This window comes from Sciurus carolinensis, chromosome 6, assembly GCF_902686445.1.
Source record: "Sciurus carolinensis chromosome 6, mSciCar1.2, whole genome shotgun sequence".
Taxonomy (NCBI): Eukaryota; Metazoa; Chordata; class Mammalia; order Rodentia; family Sciuridae; genus Sciurus; species Sciurus carolinensis.
The window spans coordinates 98,004,631-98,020,475 of NC_062218.1; the positions used below are offsets into that span (position 1 = coordinate 98,004,631).

Here is a 15,845-nt window from a genome sequence, read left to right on the forward strand (position 1 = left end):
GCCTCCCGGCTCCCCGCCGCCTCCCGGCCCGGCCGCGGACGTGCCTGCACGGCTCCGGCTGCCGCGTCTGCCGCCCGGCGCCCGCCGGGTCCCAGGCCGACTAATTAGGCCCAGCTCCCTCCCCGCACCGCCCGCTGCCCGCTCCAGGCCCGAGGTGATGGCGGCTGTTCCTGCCCTTCTGGGGCCTGTGCCCCAGAGCTGGCCGCCTTTCTCGGGCGAGAGCCAGCTCTGCTCGCCTGGCTTAACCCAGATGAGCCCAGGACGCCCTGTGTCTGAACTGAAGCCTAAGATCCAGCACACCAAGGAGTACAGCACTGGAGGTGCTGGGTTGCAGGGCTTAGACAGTCCCCATCAGTCCGTTGGTCTCAGGGAGAGATGCTTATCAGCAGACAGAGCAGAAGGGGCTGCGGGTGGCTGATGAGAAGGAACCTGGGCTGCAGGGGAAGGGCAGTGCTGAACTCCTGGATGTTACATTGGTCCATGGCATCCACAGTCTCCTCAGTTTAGCCTCAAACGGTGACCTTATGCAGATTCCTTAGCCTCAGTTTCCCCATTTGTAAACTATCAAGACCCACCAGTTTTCTCTTGGATTTGGGATTTGGGGACCTTGGCTTTGTATGCCCCCCCAACCACTTCCCTCTCTCTGGAGGTGCTGAGGGTGTGGAGGTGAGAACCTGGACCAACAGGGCCTGCCCTGCCTCTCTGCTGTGGACCCTGGGTACCAATGATGAGGGCTGCTAGGTGTATTGGAGGCCAGGCAGGCCCTGGGCATTCAGGCACGTTGTTTGCTGAAACAGAATTTCCGTGCTTGTGTTTTTCCATAATTATATTAGCAGGTGGGATTTTTCCTCGGGGAAGTGGTTTGAGGGGGAGCACCATGGCTGTGTCCCCGCCCGCTCCAAGCGTGAGCTCACACTCAGCTCTGCCCGCCCGCCTTCGGTAATGATTTTTTAATTATGCAGCCAGTGCTCAGAATTGCTAATCCACCTCCAGCCCAGCATCCCTTCCTGCAGCTCACACCCTGGCCCCTTGCTGTCATCCCCAGAGTGGCGTGCCCAGCCCTGTGCCTGTTACCAAGTGTGGACTTGACTACCACATTGGGAGAGAGGGTAGGCTAGGAAGGGTGGTGGGAGCACCTCTCCTCCATCTGCAAGTGACAGGACTTGGGGGCGGTTGTGGCTCTCTTTGTCCTTCTACCCCCCCCCCCCAGACCAAGTGTGGCTTGTACCCACCAGGACAGCTGTAGCTCTGGAAGGGGATGAGGGAGTGATCACTGACTACCCCTGAGTGATGTGTCCACACCCACTTCAGGAACATTTGCCCATCCCTGTAGTCCTGTGTGACCCCAAGGACACATGCACACAGCTCGATCTTTGTCTCTGTCACATCCACACTCACACTTTGCATCCCTTCTCCGCACATTCTCGGCAGCACAGCCAAGCTACACAAGCACAATAGTAAGCTCTGTGGGTTTTTCACACAGGGCCACACCTGAGGGCTAGGGCACCCTCAGGAGACCCCATTCCCACCTCACTCTCTTGCCTCCAGACCCCCTCTCTCCATCTCCACCTGGCTTTGGGGAGGTATACTGAGGGCTCCCTGCTCATGCCTGGCGGGGGGTTGGGGGGGCTGCCAGTGGCTGGCCTGCCTGAGCCTCCATCGACCCTGGCCTGGGGGAGGTGGGGGGGGGGTCTGCTGTACAGTGGCGGCGGGTGGCGGCAGCTCCTCTCCAGGCGCCCAGCTGTGGCATCTGTCAAGGTCAGATAGCGACTCCGGAACCAGCCAGCTCGGCCCCATGGCCCCTCTCGCCTCATTATTTTTGTGTTCCGGGGCTGCGGCGACACCTCCCTCCTCCCTCCCTCCCTCGTCCCCCCCCTCAGTCTCCCGCCTCTTGCCTGCCTCCCCCTCTTGTCTGCCTCCCCTGTGCCTCTGCTGGGAGGGCCTGCGGTCTGGGGGCTTTGTTTTCCTTTTTTTTTTTTTCCTGTGCTCAGGCCAGAGCTGTTGGACCTTGAACAGCAGACAAGACAGGTGCCTCCCTCATGGCCCAGACAGGTTCTCTGCTAGTAGAACCGTGAGTCGGTTTCTCACAGGGACAAACTGAACCTGGGTAGAGCCCAGCCCCCACCACAGCCCAGGTGCACCTGTGGGCAGCTTCCTGTTTCCATAGGGGCCCTAGCAGCTGACACTAGTTCCTGTCCTCACCATCCTCATCCCAGTCAGGCTGCAACCTCACATCCTTCCCAGAACCCCTGGCAGCTCACAGTATACGCACACAGTGTTCTCATGGCGCAGGCAGAAATCTTCCCACCATGTAAACTGCTCTAGTTGTACACGGCACAACTGGGCATCTGCACACATTCACAAGTGTGGATAGCACACGCCTGTCTTACACACAGGGAGGTCACACAGACACCTTCCTCTGTGCCGGCATATAAACCCTGTGAGTACAGCAGTGCTCCAGTCCCCCAAGGGTGACATCTGAAACTCTGCACATGCTCACCAGACACACACACACACACACACACACACACACACACACACACAGTATGCAGTCATCTGGCACGTCTTCCAGGACACATTTGAATACACTCGTGCCCGGCGGCTTAGGAGGCTGAGGCAGGGGGATCACAGGTTCCAAGCCAGCCTCTGCAACTTAGCAAGACCCTAAGCAATTCAGTGAGACCCTGTCTCTAAATAAAATATAAAAAAGGGCTCAGGGTTAAGCACCCCTGGGTTCAGTCTCCAGTACCTAATAAATACAGTCAGACAGATACACACTTGTACATAGTGTTGTTCCTCACGACATGCACTCTGCCCCTGTGCTCCCTCTAGGGTGCTCCATGTTTCTGTGCAGTTATATACTCAAGGGGCTTTTGTCCCCTGAAATTGTGGAAAGTGAACTTGGGGTCTCTGCTTAATATGCCCTGTATGCCCTGAAAGTGGAATATAGTAACCAGACCCCCTGCGCCTGGTTAGTCTCTTCCTGTGCACTACTCTGGCCCAAATGCACCTGGATAGAGTGGGATGGGGGGTGGGTCCAAGTGGGTCATGATGGGTTTAGTGACTGCCAACAGACTCCAGGATGACTGCTTTGGTTCCACCACCCCTGATTAGGAAGTGCAATATTGGGGAAGTGGGATTTGGGCAGACCCCAGGGCCCCCAGGGTCTCTGGGCAGTCCTGTCCATCCACTCACTTCCTCCTCCAGCTGTGGACTGCTGTGACTGGCCCCAAGAGGGGGAGGTAGCTGGAGGCTTAGTGGTGGCTGGGCCCCCACCCCCCAGGAAACTCAAAACCCTGGGCCAGCCGCTGGTGGCGGGTTGGGGCAGGCACAAAGAGGGCCTCTGTGCAGCCGGCTGGGCTGCCCACAGGATTCTGGGGGAGGCGGCAGGAGCCGGTTTCCGTCCCGTTCTGCTTCCTGCGGAGGCCGCCGGAATGCCCGGAGCTCTGCCCCAGCCTGGCCTGTCCAGCCCACCCGCAGCCCCTTCCCCTGTCTTCCTGGGCCTTGAGGTATAGCTGCAGACTTCTCTGCAATGGTGCCTTATGGTGATTTGCCCAAAGCCTGAGAACCAACCGCAAGACTCATGGGAAACTTTGGGATAATCCCATGGTGAGAACTGAACTGGTCCTCATCTTCCAACTGATGTCCCTCCCACCATTTGCCTTGGAGTCCTTGGCCAATGTTGGAGAGCCAGGCCCTGGAATAACACTGACCTGGAGTTAAGTCCTGACTCTGCTACCTATTGACCTTGTGACCTTAGATGACTTTACCTTCCTGAGCCTCAGTTGTCTCATTTGCAAAATAGGAATGATAACAGTCAGGTAAAGGAATGTAGAAAAAATTCAGTGATAAAATGCATAGTACCTGGCAGAGAGTGAGTGCTCATTCTTAGGACCTGCCATTGTCATGCCCTTTTGGGAAAATAAGAGTGGGAAGCACTGGGTACTTCTCACCCCAGTAAGCTGTGCATCATCTGGGACTTGTTTTCAACCCTGAGACCTGCTCAAAACCCTTCTCTTCAGGTCTGCTTTCCTACCTGCAAGTCATATCACTGACTATTCAGACCTTCTGAGACTTGGAGGGTGGGTGGGTACTCACTATTGGGATTTTTTTTTTTTTTTTTTTTTTTTTTTTTCTTCTTCTTCCCCTGTGTCTCTCCTTCCCCATGGGACCCTGTGGAATCATGATTCCTGTAGTTTGGACTGAGAGGGAAGAACCATTCTTCATTTTTCAGATGGGAAAGGGCAGAGCCACAAACCCATACCTCAGGACTCCAGTTCCTACCCACTCCTGTTGAAAGGTGCTACCCACCCTGCAGATAAACATCTACCTCACACAGGAGCCCCAAAGGACAGAGGCCTCCCCAAGATCCAGGGTCCCCAGTAGGTAGGACATCATTTTATGTACATCACAGTTGCTTAACAAATTGCTTGCTCTGAACAGTGCAGTCCACTACTTCCTTCAGAGAGTAGGTGTGAGGTAAAGCAAACACGGTGTCTGGCACAGAGGAAGAACTCTGAACATGTTAGTTGTGACCCTCATGGTTCCATATGACGTGAGGGGACAGGACTCAAAGGATGTATGCCAAAGTCCCAAAACAAGGAAAGACCTGCCTGATCCTTTAAAGCTTTCAGAATCTTTTCTGAAAGAGTGACAGTTGAGGAAGGCTGTATTTATCAAAGCATACCTGCTGCCTGGGGCCTTAGTGTGCTGGTCCATGAATGGGCCATTCCTCTCCTCCCACTGTTTTTAGGAGCTCTAGAAGAAGAACAAAGGCCCACATGCTCCTGTGGTTTTTCTGGAACCTTGTGTCTCAGCAGCCTGTTTCAGGCTAAGGAGTGGCACCTGCCCTGGGGAGAAGGGGTTTGAGAGGAAGACCAGATGTCAGGGTAGAGTCAGGGAAGTGTGACTGCAGTGCCCTTTCTGTCCTTGACAGTTGATCTTGGGGTATTTGTCCTGCGGAGTCCCTAGTGGTGTTGAGGGCATGTCTCTCCCCAGGCCACCTGCTAGGTGCTCACACTGGCTAGTGTTGCCTATATATGTCTGTCCTTCTGTAGCTGGATATGAGCCCTGTGCTATCAGCTGGGGATTTATTTCTCATTGCCTCCAACATCAGTGTCATGGGGTGTTTCTCCTGGGCTTGAGTGGGGCTTTTTCCCCCGCTGGAAACTCCCCAGGCTGAATCATGGAAATCGGAGACAGAACCCCTCCACCCCCCACCCCGCCATTGCTCAGCTCAGTTCAGCCACTGTAGCCTGTGGTCTGCACTTCCTGCCACCACTGGCCTGCATGCCCTCCATATGTCCATCTCGTCTTGGAGGCCAAGGAGACCACTTCACCAAGCTGGGGAGGAGGGCTGTGAGAGAGCTTTCAGCAACAGTGGAAATGGTCCCTTGTGTCAGGGTGTGTGGGTTTGCAAAGCCTGCCTACTATCATCCAGGTGACCAGCACCTTGGGGTCCCAAAATGCAGTCTCCTCCAGAAAGCCTTCCCTCTGCAGGCAGGAAAGACCTGGAAGACTAGTGCAGCCAGCGAGGAATCAAGGAGGGTTGGTATCCTGGGCAAACCCTGTACTTGGTAGGGGCGACTATTGCACAGTTCTAAAAATGTACTCAAAATCATTGAACTATACCCTTAAAAATGGGTGGATTTTGTAGTATGTAAGCTATACTTCAATAAAGCTGTTTTAAAAAATCCTGCCCTTGGCCTCAAGGCCCTGTTGAGTTGGGACCCTGCCAAGCTCATGGCCACACCTCACACCTGCTTCCCTGCTTCTTAGTAATGCTTTCAGACTGTGTCCTCTTTTGTAACCTGTCCTCAGCTCTCAGCCTGGCAGCCCCTTCCTCCAGGAAGCCCTCTTGTCCCACTCAGTCCCATTCTAGCTTTCGCTTCATTCACACTGACTCTTGTGGCCACCAGTCCAGCTCCCATGCACTTCTGAGGGCAAGACCAGAGTTTGTGTCCTCTTGTATCCCCCGAGTACTACAGGGCAAGGGGCTGCTACAGGGGCAGGTGGGAGGGGGTATATGTGCAGCCAAACATCTGGAATGTCCAGCTGTGGGCCACCCGTGTACGTGTATATCTGGGCACACAGTAGCATCCCATCTCAGGATATGACCTCCTCCCCCATGCTGCCTGTAGGGTTCAGAAGTGAAGCTTTTCTGGGGCTGAGGGTGGAACAAGGGTCCTGTCACTACCTCCAGTGACCTCATTGCCTGCTGGCATTATGATGTCACTGACCCAGCATTCTGGGTTCCTGCCTCTGCATCTCTAATCCCCCTGGTGGGGGCACTCCCTTGGGGTCTGTGACAGCTCGCCCCTGACCACAGAGAGGTGACAGGCATGGTAACAATTCTGGGGTGGGGGGTGATGGGGTAACTGGGTCACCTTGCCCTGGGCCACTCTGTTAATTGCCTAGAAAGAACAAAGGCAGTCACAAAGCAGGGTGACTAATACTTGGGGCTCCAGGCTCAACCTCTACCCTTACTGGGCACCAGTTCTTTGACCTTGGGCAGACTGCTTGAACTTCAGTGAGTCTTAGTTTTCTCAACTCTGAAATTGGACAATAGTTCTCTCCTTGGGTTCTGTGTTACCATGTAAAGCATAAGAACACTAGGACACAGTAGGTCCTCAATAAATGTTAGCTGATAGAATTAGTTAAGGGAACCCGAGTGTCAACTTTGGTATGGGGTGAGAGGAAGAGGGCCTGCGCCTTCTAGGGTAGAAGCAGGGAGTGGTCCCCTGCAGCAGGGTGACCCGATTTGGACTTTCCCCTTTCTTCCCAGCTCAGCCACAGGAGGCGTTGGGGGCGTGGCCAGGTCCTGAGGCCAGGAACCTATTGCCCTTTGCCCTCCTCTCTCCATCTCTTCTCCCCAAGCCTGGTGGGTCTCAGCTGGTCTCCTTCCTCTGTGAACTTGTCCAGCGACTTCTCTTGGTCCCTGTACACCTGAGGTCTGGGACATTCAGGGCTGTGGGTTTCTCAGACCCTCAAGATCCAAGCCCAGACCAGGTACCTTGGGTCCCTAGGTCTCTCTGAGCCCCGTCACCCCAGTTTCTGGTCCCCTATAAGCCCTTTGTCCTCTAACCTTGACCCTTTGCCTCCTCCTTGTCAAATCCCTTTTTCTTGACCCTACCACTCAAGTCTCTCTTCATTCTCTATCCCTACCACCAGTCTCTATTCTTCTGCACCCCCCATGTCCCCCTGTGTTCCCCATCTCTCCATGACTTGTTCCCCTGCCCCCTGGGCTCTGTCCCCGCCCGTCAGCCCCTGGTCCCAGCTCTCGCCCGCCCGGCTCCTGCATGGACAAAGGGGTCCTTTGTGGGCTGACCGCGGCTGGCGGGGCGGCGGGGCGCTGGCTCCGCATTGCTGATGAAACGGAGCCCTTTGTTGTCCCTCCTCAGGCGCAGTATTTCTTTTTGGGGGCTGGATGCGTTCCTGGCAGGGCCGATGATGGATGCGCCCGCCGCCGCCCGCCTGCCCGCCAGCTTTCCCTCCCGCTCATTCCCGCTCCGCTTCAACGCAGTCCCAGCTCCTCCCCTGCTGCCTGGGCACTGCCAGGCCCTTCCTGGCCTGGGTGAGGGTGCTGTGTGCCCTGTAGTAGGAGACTGGGTCCTAAGAGAATGTCACCTCCATGTCCTCCCCTTCCGTGAGTAGGGCAGCTGGAGTCTGTGGTCAGGGGCCTGCTGGGACCAGGGCCTCAGCTTTTTCCAAGGTGTGAAGGAGATGGGCAGGTTCAGGGGCAAATTTGTAACAAGCCTAAGGAACAGGTCATGAAAACTAAATGCAGTTGTCCATCCTTTCTGGGGTTTTGAGGACAATTAACCCCTGTGGCCAGTTCCCCCTGTGTATCCTCCCCTATCTTTAGCTTCTGGAGCTGACAAACAAGTGTTCTGCCTGCAGCACCTGTTTGGTGACATGTCACATCCTCTGTCCCAAGCTCATTGTGTTCTAGGAACCTGGGAGCTAGCGCCAGGTAGTCCCTAAGGATGGACAGAAAAGTAGAGGATCAGAGAAATTTTAAGAGGGGATCAGCAATGAACAGAACAGGAGGTTTGTTCCCATCAAGAGAGACTCAGGATGGAGACAAAAGCAGAGGCTTAGCCAGAGCACCAGCCCTGAACCAACGCAGGCCGGCTGTGTTGGAGGGAGCTGACTTCTAATTGACCTGCCCACCCTGCACGCAGAGCCAGATTCTGGAGCTGCAAGGAGGGAGGGAGCCAACGAGCAGAGCAAGAGCAGCGTTAATGCAGCTATTGATTTCTGCCACCAGCCAGCAGGCCACAGAAGTGGGGGACGCACACAGGGGCCGGGGCACAGAGTGCTCCCCGCCCTACCTCTCCAGCATGAAGACCCTGCCTTCTCCTGCCTTTTCCCTTTCCGCTGTTATCTGGAGCTGCTGGGTTGTGGTCCAGGGCATGTTAGCTGATCTCAGATGAGCAGGAGCTAGGAGAGATGACTTGGTGGTGTCCCACCCTGATCTCACTAGCCCTGTTCCACTACACCTAACCAGGGTCACTGATGCCTGAAGGCTCACCAGTCTTTGAGGCATAGGGCTGAAAAATTGTTCCTTGGGCATGTGTGGTGGGTCGGTCCCCTTCTTACTACATCTCTGACCTCTGACCCCCTAGCTGAGCCTGGACACTGCCAGGCCCTCCTGGGTCTGTCTTGAACTCTGCCAGCTTGACCATCTCTTCCTCCTCACGCATCTGCCTTCACTAGGAAGGAACCTTGGGTGGGCCCAGGAGCCTCTTGATGCTAGTGTGAGTTGCCTCACTGTGGAGCTTTTTCCGTGACCACATTCACCCCTGTTTGTGGTCATTCGTTGGCAGTCTTGAGGCAGGCTCTGCCTGCTCAGGGTCTCCATTTCCCTCTCTATAATGCCAAGGGTTGGGCTAAATGATCTTCTGGGACAGGCTGAATGTCGGGGGCAGCTGGACTGGGGAATGATAGGGTTGTCTGGGGACAAAGATCCAATGTGTTCCCACCCTCAAGCCCAGAACAGGACAGGGTTCACCAGATGTGTGCTTCCCCCTGAGCCACCAGCTGCTGAGCCCTGTCCTCCCACCCCTCTTCTGACAGGTGCTAACTGCAGCAGGCAGGCAGAGAAGGGACACTAGAGAGCCAGAACTGATGAGGAAACTGCCACCCTGCTCCATGTGGGGCCAGTTCTCCTATGAAGGCTGACTGCTCAGATGCCTTGGCCTTGAGGCCTGAGTATAGCAGGCCTTGTCCTGGGAAGAGGCACACATGAAAGTGGCCAAAGGACGGATTTCTGTTTGGCTCCACTCCTCGAGGGTCACACCTGCTCCCAGTCCCAGCCTGCCCCAGCCAGGGGCCCCTCCTACCTGCAGTCCACCCCAACTCCTGGGTTCTCATGGGGACCTTACCCATGCCCGACTCTGACAGATCTTGTGAGGCCTCTGCCCCCACTCTGTCTGGGAGCCAGGCCAGAGCACAGCAGAGGCCCAAGTAGAGCTGAGAGTAGGGTCTGAGATGATAATGACTGTGGTTTGGGAGTTGAGGAAGAAGTGTGTGCTGCTGTGTGCATGAGCATGTTCTCCCCGTCTCTTGGGAAGACTTGCCCTCTCGCCCATTGCTGCTTGCTCTCTTGTTGGAGGTTAGATGCTCCTTGAGACAGGAATTCTAAACCTAGCCTGGTGGTACACACCTGTAATCCCAGCAATTCAGGAGGCTAAGCCTGGAGGATTGCAAGTTTGAGGCCGACCTTGGCAACTTAGCAAGACCCTTAACAACTTTGTTAAGACCCTGTCTCAAGGGGGCTGGGGTTGTAGCTCAGTGGTACAGTGCTTGCCTGGCACATGTGAGGCACTGGATTCACTCCTCAGCACCACATAAAAATAAATAAAATAGAGATATTGTGTCCATTTACAACTAAAAAGTATTTTAAAAAAACAAAAAAGAGCTGGGGATATAGCTCAGTTGATAGAGTGCTTGCCTTGCATGCACAAGGCCCTGGGTTCAATTCCCAGCTCTGCAAAAAAAAAAAAAAAAAAGACCCTGTCTCAAATAAAAATTAAAAAAGGCCAGGCACAGTGGCTCATGCCTGTAGTCCCAACAGCTTGGGAGGCTGAAGCAGGAGGATCACAAGTTCAAAACCAGACTCATCAATTTAGCGAGACCCTAAGCAACTTAGTGAGACACTGTCTCAAAATAAAAAAGGACTGGGGATGTGGCTCAGTGGTTAAGCACCTCCTGGGTTCAATCCTTGGTACCTAAAAATAAAAAGTGCTGAGGATGTAGCTCAGTGTAGCACACTCATGATTTCTCTTTCACACACACACATGCGCACGCGCGCACGCACACATGAAGAAAAGAAAAGGAAGAAGGTTTCAGTACTCCGTTGGCAGACTCTGGGGACTCTGGTTTATACATAGCAACCAGGTTCCTTTGCCTCTAGTACTTGTCAGAGCCTTGAAATAACAGATGTATATTATAAATCTCCAAATGAGTACCCAAGGGCAGCTTCCCAGATTTTTTGGTATGTACCTTTAAGCATTCCTCACCCTAGGAGGGTCAAAGAGAAGGAAGGTTAGAAAGTAGAGGTGATGGTAAACCTCCAAGGTTAATAAGCATCTCCAGCTCTCTTCCACCCCAGGAAGGAAGGAGTTCCTGCCTCTCACAGTTTTGAGAACAAAGCAGGACAAATTCATGCCTTGGAGATGTGGTCTGAGCCTGCACTGTGCCACCCATGGCTAGTCCTTTTTTTTTTTTTTCCATTTTTGGTCCTGGGATCAAACCTAGGGTCCCAGGAATGCTAGGCAAGCACTCTATCATTGAGCCACATCCCCAGCCTGGGCTAGTAATAACAATCAAACCTTGGTTTCCCTATCTGTGAAGTAGAGGATTACCAGTCACTACTTTACAAAGTTCTGAGTCTTAACTGAGGTGGTACAAAGAAAAAATTTCCTAACCAGGTAGGCTTGGCACTTAATAAACGCCTCATCAGTCTTGTGGTTGTTACCATGGTAATGGTGGTGAAGTTGAAGGAGGAAGGATTTGCTGCTCTTCTCACCCTGTATCCTCTTGTCCCAACAGAGTAGCAACTCTTCCTCGTGGACACCTGACCATGTACCTGCCCTGAGCAGCAAAGCCCACCAGGCATCTCTGTTGTGGGCAGCCAGGCCGAACACTTGCCTGTGAACCCCTGCAGTTGGCAGCCTCCCCCTGCGGCAGGGTCTGGGCCTCGGCCCCATCATGTCGAGCCTCGGCAGTGGCTCCCAAGACGCCTGCGGCAGTAGTAGCAGCAGCAGCAGCAGCAGCACCACCACCACCACCACCACCACCTCCAGTGGAAGCAGTGGCAGTGGCCCAAAGGCAGGAGCAACAGACAAGGGTGCAGCGGTGGCGACTGCTGCACCATCCTCTGTGGCAGATGACACACCACCCCCAGAGCGTCGGAACAAGAGTGGCATCATCAGCGAACCCCTCAATAAGAGCCTGCGTCGTTCCCGCCCCCTCTCCCACTACTCTTCCTTTGGTGGCAGTGGTGGCAGTGGCGGTGGCAGCCTGATGGGCGGGGAGTCTGCTGACAAGGCGGCTGCAGCTGCGGCCTCCCTCTTGGCCAATGGTCACGACCTGGCGGCAGCCATGGCAGTGGACAAAAGCAACCCTACCTCAAAGCACAAAAGTGGTGCTGTGGCCAGCCTGCTGAGCAAGGCAGAGCGGGCCTCAGAGCTGGCAGCTGAGGGACAGCTGACGCTGCAGCAGTTCGCGCAGTCCACGGAGATGCTGAAGCGCGTGGTGCAGGAGCACCTACCACTGATGAGTGAGGCGGGCGCGGGCCTGCCTGACATGGAGGCCGTGGCAGGCGCCGAAGCCCTCAACGGCCAGTCCGACTTCCCCTACCTGGGCGCTTTCCCCATCAACCCAGGCCTCTTCATCATGACCCCCGCAGGCGTGTTCCTGGCTGAGAGCGCGCTGCACATGGCCGGCCTGGCCGAGTACCCCATGCAGGGAGAGCTAGCCTCCGCCATCAGCTCGGGCAAGAAGAAGCGGAAACGCTGCGGCATGTGCGCGCCCTGCCGGCGGCGCATCAACTGTGAGCAGTGCAGCAGTTGTAGGAACCGAAAGACTGGCCATCAGATTTGCAAATTCAGAAAATGTGAGGAACTCAAAAAGAAGCCTTCCGCTGCTCTGGAGGTAACGGCGCCTTAGAGGGAGGTGTGTGGGCTCTTGATCTGTCTGGCAGTCCAAACCCACCCCCAAGCCTCAGAGCCCAAATTTCCTACCTGGGCGAGTGTCTGGGGGAAGGCCCAGCCACACCTGGGGCCTGAGGGTCTGGCTTCAAGACACCAGTTCACTGCCCTAAAAGTCAGAGCCACATCCTCAGACCTAAACAGGCTATAGTTTGCAAGGCACTGGGATTCCGAAACCCCACCTGGCCTCTGGGTCAAGGATTGAGATTATCATATAGGTCCTATTTCTCGCTGACATGTCCTAAAGCATCCAGTCCATGATCTAAGATTCTGGAACTGTCCCTGTCCCATTTGAGGGATTCTGTTCCATGTACCCTGTGTTCTTGAGGGTTAGCTCTTCACTGGCTCTTCCTATAGAGCTCAGCCTTTCCCCAAGGACTCCCCAGGGTAGCAGCTTCAGTACAGTCTGCCCTATGCTGAGGCCTGTGAGATCCCTGAATCTGAGCAACTAGCTGACAGATTTGGGAACCTTGGCTGGGGCGACCACAGGTCTAGATAACAGTATAGGCAAGGGCCTGTCTACCATAGGGTGGACTTAAAGAAGGCAAAGAAGTTCCCATGCTGCTTTCTCTCCACCCTGTGACAGGGCCTGTCTCTGTGCCCCCAGACGTGACAACCTAGCCAGAGTGCCAGGCCTGGGTACAAAGCATCTTTTCAGCTTGCTGTCCCTGCCCCTGGCACCGCCCTTCTACCAGTGGGCTTGACGCAAATCTCCAGAATGGTTGGAAAACAACAATGGTATCCTGGCCATGGCCTCTGGCCGCCACCCCTTTCAGCCCCAGACCTCATGGGTGTGTTGGCCTATGTGCACACAAAGGCACCCGCTTTCATCCAGTATAGAGATGCTTGCACACCTGCCTGGTACTCATATCTCATTATAATAGACACAACTGCTTGTTGACCACCAGATGCCCTCCTCCCCCACACTGCTCCATGTGCACTGCACAGTCTAGCACAGCTTGACAGACACACCCCTGTACATATCCAGTGCACACGCTGATTTGACAGAAACCCGAACATGGCCCCCAGATGCGGCATGGCAACCTGGTGCTTGGTGCCTTTGGGCCAGGGGAAGGGGTTTTCCTATCGAAAGAGGGTTCCTGGGCACAGTGGCTCAGGAGGCCTCAGGGTGCTCTGGGCCCTCCAGCGGTCACAGCTCCTTCTCTGGCCTGGCCTGACCAGGATAGCAGGAACTCTGCGGGGTGGCTGCCTTTACTCCATGCCCATCCCTCCGCCATGAGGCCATCCACGGGGGAGCGTCTTGCACCTGGCCCACCTGGACCCTGACTGAACTCTCTCCTTGTTTTTGTCTCCCGCCCCCGCCAGAAGGTGATGCTTCCGACGGGAGCCGCCTTCCGGTGGTTTCAGTGACGGCGGCGGGAACCCAAAGCTGCCCTCTCCGTGCAATGTCACTGCTCGTGTGGTCTCCGGCAAGGGATTCGGGCGAAGACAAACGGATGCACCCGTCTTTAGAACCAAAAATATTCTCTCACAGATTTCATTCCTGTTTTTATATATATATTTTTTGTTGTCGTTTTAACATCTCCACGTCCCTAGTATAAAAAGAAAAAGAAAAGAAAAAAATTTAACTGCTTTTTCGGAAGAACAACAGCAACAACAAAGAGGTAAAGACGAATCTATAAAGTACCGAGACTTCCTGGGCAAAGAATGGACAATCAGTCTCCTTCCTGTGTCGATGTCGATGTTGTCTGTGCAGGAGATGCCGTTTTTGTGTAGAGAATGTAAATTTTCTGTAACCTTTTGAAATCTAGTTACTAATAAGCACTACTGTAATTTAGCACAGTTTAACTCCACCCTCATTTAAACTTCCTTTGATTCTTTCCAACCATGAAATAGTGCATAGTTTGCCTGGAGAATCCACTCACGTTTATAAAGAGATTGTTGATGGCGCCGTGTAGAAGCCCCTTCTGTATCCATCCACGTGTGCAGAGCTGTGGGAGCTCGCTGCGGGGAGGGGGCACCCCCACCCCCAGGCCCAGGCCAGCTGTGCTGTACTCAGTGTCCCTGACCGGGATCCCCTGCCCCAACAGTGATGATTTTGGAAAGATGAAAGTTCTGTTCGTTTATCCACTGAGATCTGGGGGGCCCGTGTCTTGATATTTCCAATCCTGGCTACTTTCCCTTAGAGAAAATAAGTCCTTTTTTCAGCTTTGCTAATAGCAGCAGAAGAAAGGGCTTCTTTGCGTGGTCCCCTGCCGGTGGGGGTGGGTGCCCGGGGGCCCCCTGCGGCCTGGGGCCCCCTGCCCTTGGCCAGCTTCCTGCTGATGAACATGCTGTTTGTATTGTTTTAGGAAACCAGGCTGTTTTGTGAATAAAACGAATGCATGTTTGTGTCACTGAAGCACCACTGGCTTCTTGCTCTCTGGTTTTGGGGGGCTGGCTTGGGGTTTTCTGGGACCATCCTGAGCGGGGAGGAGGATAGCCCAGGGACCTTTAGAGTGGTCTCTTGGAAAGAGAGGCCTTCTGGATCCAGCAAGGACCAGAGCAGGAGCAGCCTGGAGAGAGGATGGAAATGGCCTCCACCTGGAAGGGGGTCATACCGAAGCGCCCCACTGCCTGCTCACGCTCTGTACTTCAAAACCTGGGCCTCCAGCTCTTCCCTCACCTGGAGGCGTGTTCTCTGTCCCCCTGGAGATTCATCAGGCCTGATCAATGCAAAGCAACCTGCGGTCATGGGGAGGGGTCTGGGCTGCCTGTTGGAATCTCATTCCTTTTTTTTTTTGCATGGCAGGGACTGTTCTGTTCCCCAGGGAGCAGTCCCAGCCCCAGTTCATGGTGACCTGGTTGTATCCAAGCACACAGAGACCCCTCCCTCCATTTTTCAGGTCTAAGAGTTGCTAGACTTGACTTCTGGGGAAGTCACCACACAGCCACATGGTCTAGGAAGCCACATGCTTAGCCTGAACAGGAAGGAGTAGCAGTTGTATGCCCCTCTCTACATATCACAGAGCCCAGCCTGAAAGATATTTCCTATCCATCCACTGGGGGAGCATTATTCCCACCCAGAGCTGCTTCGAGCTTGGTAGAGATGGCGGCTAGACTTGAGGAAGGACTTCCTGACAATATTGGAGCCCTTCTTCAGGTGGGTAAGGGATTTCAGAACAAAGAAAGGGACAACTTCTAAAGCTGAGTGGGTGGTGAGGTGGGGGAAATGGGCTGTCTCTGCCATTGTTCCAGGAAGGAGAAAGCCTGGGGTGGGTACTGACCCCCAACCTTTTCTCGGGTGTCACAGGCTCCCTCAGAGCACTGGGGGCTCAGCAGCCTGGCCTGGCACAGCGGGGGCAGGCGGGGGCGGGGAGGCAGCTTTCAACTGCATCTCTGCCTGGGAAAATTCCCTTTCATGTGGCTGCCTGTGATCTCTCCAGGCGGCTCTGCCTAAGGGGGGTGTCCAGCAGGGAGTAGGGGGAGGTGTTGGCAGCTGGGGGGCACCCTCACCCCCAGCACAAGGCAGACCGCAGCACCTCTAGAATCTCAAGGGGGTGGGGAGGACCCCCAGGGCTGTGGGGGGGAGCCTGGCCAGCAGGGGGCACCGGGCTGGGCTGGAGGCCCCGCCTGCCCCCACCAGTGCTGGCAGCACACTGGCTGCAGATGGCCTCGGCTGGCCCTCAT

General features: G+C 54.9%; 1 protein-coding gene across 4 annotated transcripts in view; it reads left to right on the plus strand.

The window, feature by feature from the left end:
• Cxxc5 (CXXC finger protein 5) overlaps nucleotides 1-14,577 on the plus strand; it is a 58,494-nt gene extending 43,917 nt beyond the window's left edge. For all 4 annotated transcript variants that reach the window (XM_047555001.1, XM_047554999.1, XM_047555002.1 and 1 more), the window contains exons 2-3: nucleotides 11,056-12,159; nucleotides 13,542-14,577. In XM_047555001.1, the coding sequence (XP_047410957.1) occupies nucleotides 11,215-12,159; nucleotides 13,542-13,586 (990 nt within the window). In that variant the 5' untranslated portion in view covers nucleotides 11,056-11,214 and the 3' untranslated portion in view covers nucleotides 13,587-14,577. The remainder of the gene's footprint in view (nucleotides 1-11,055; nucleotides 12,160-13,541) is intronic.
• The last annotated feature ends 1,268 nt before the right edge of the window (nucleotides 14,578-15,845 follow it).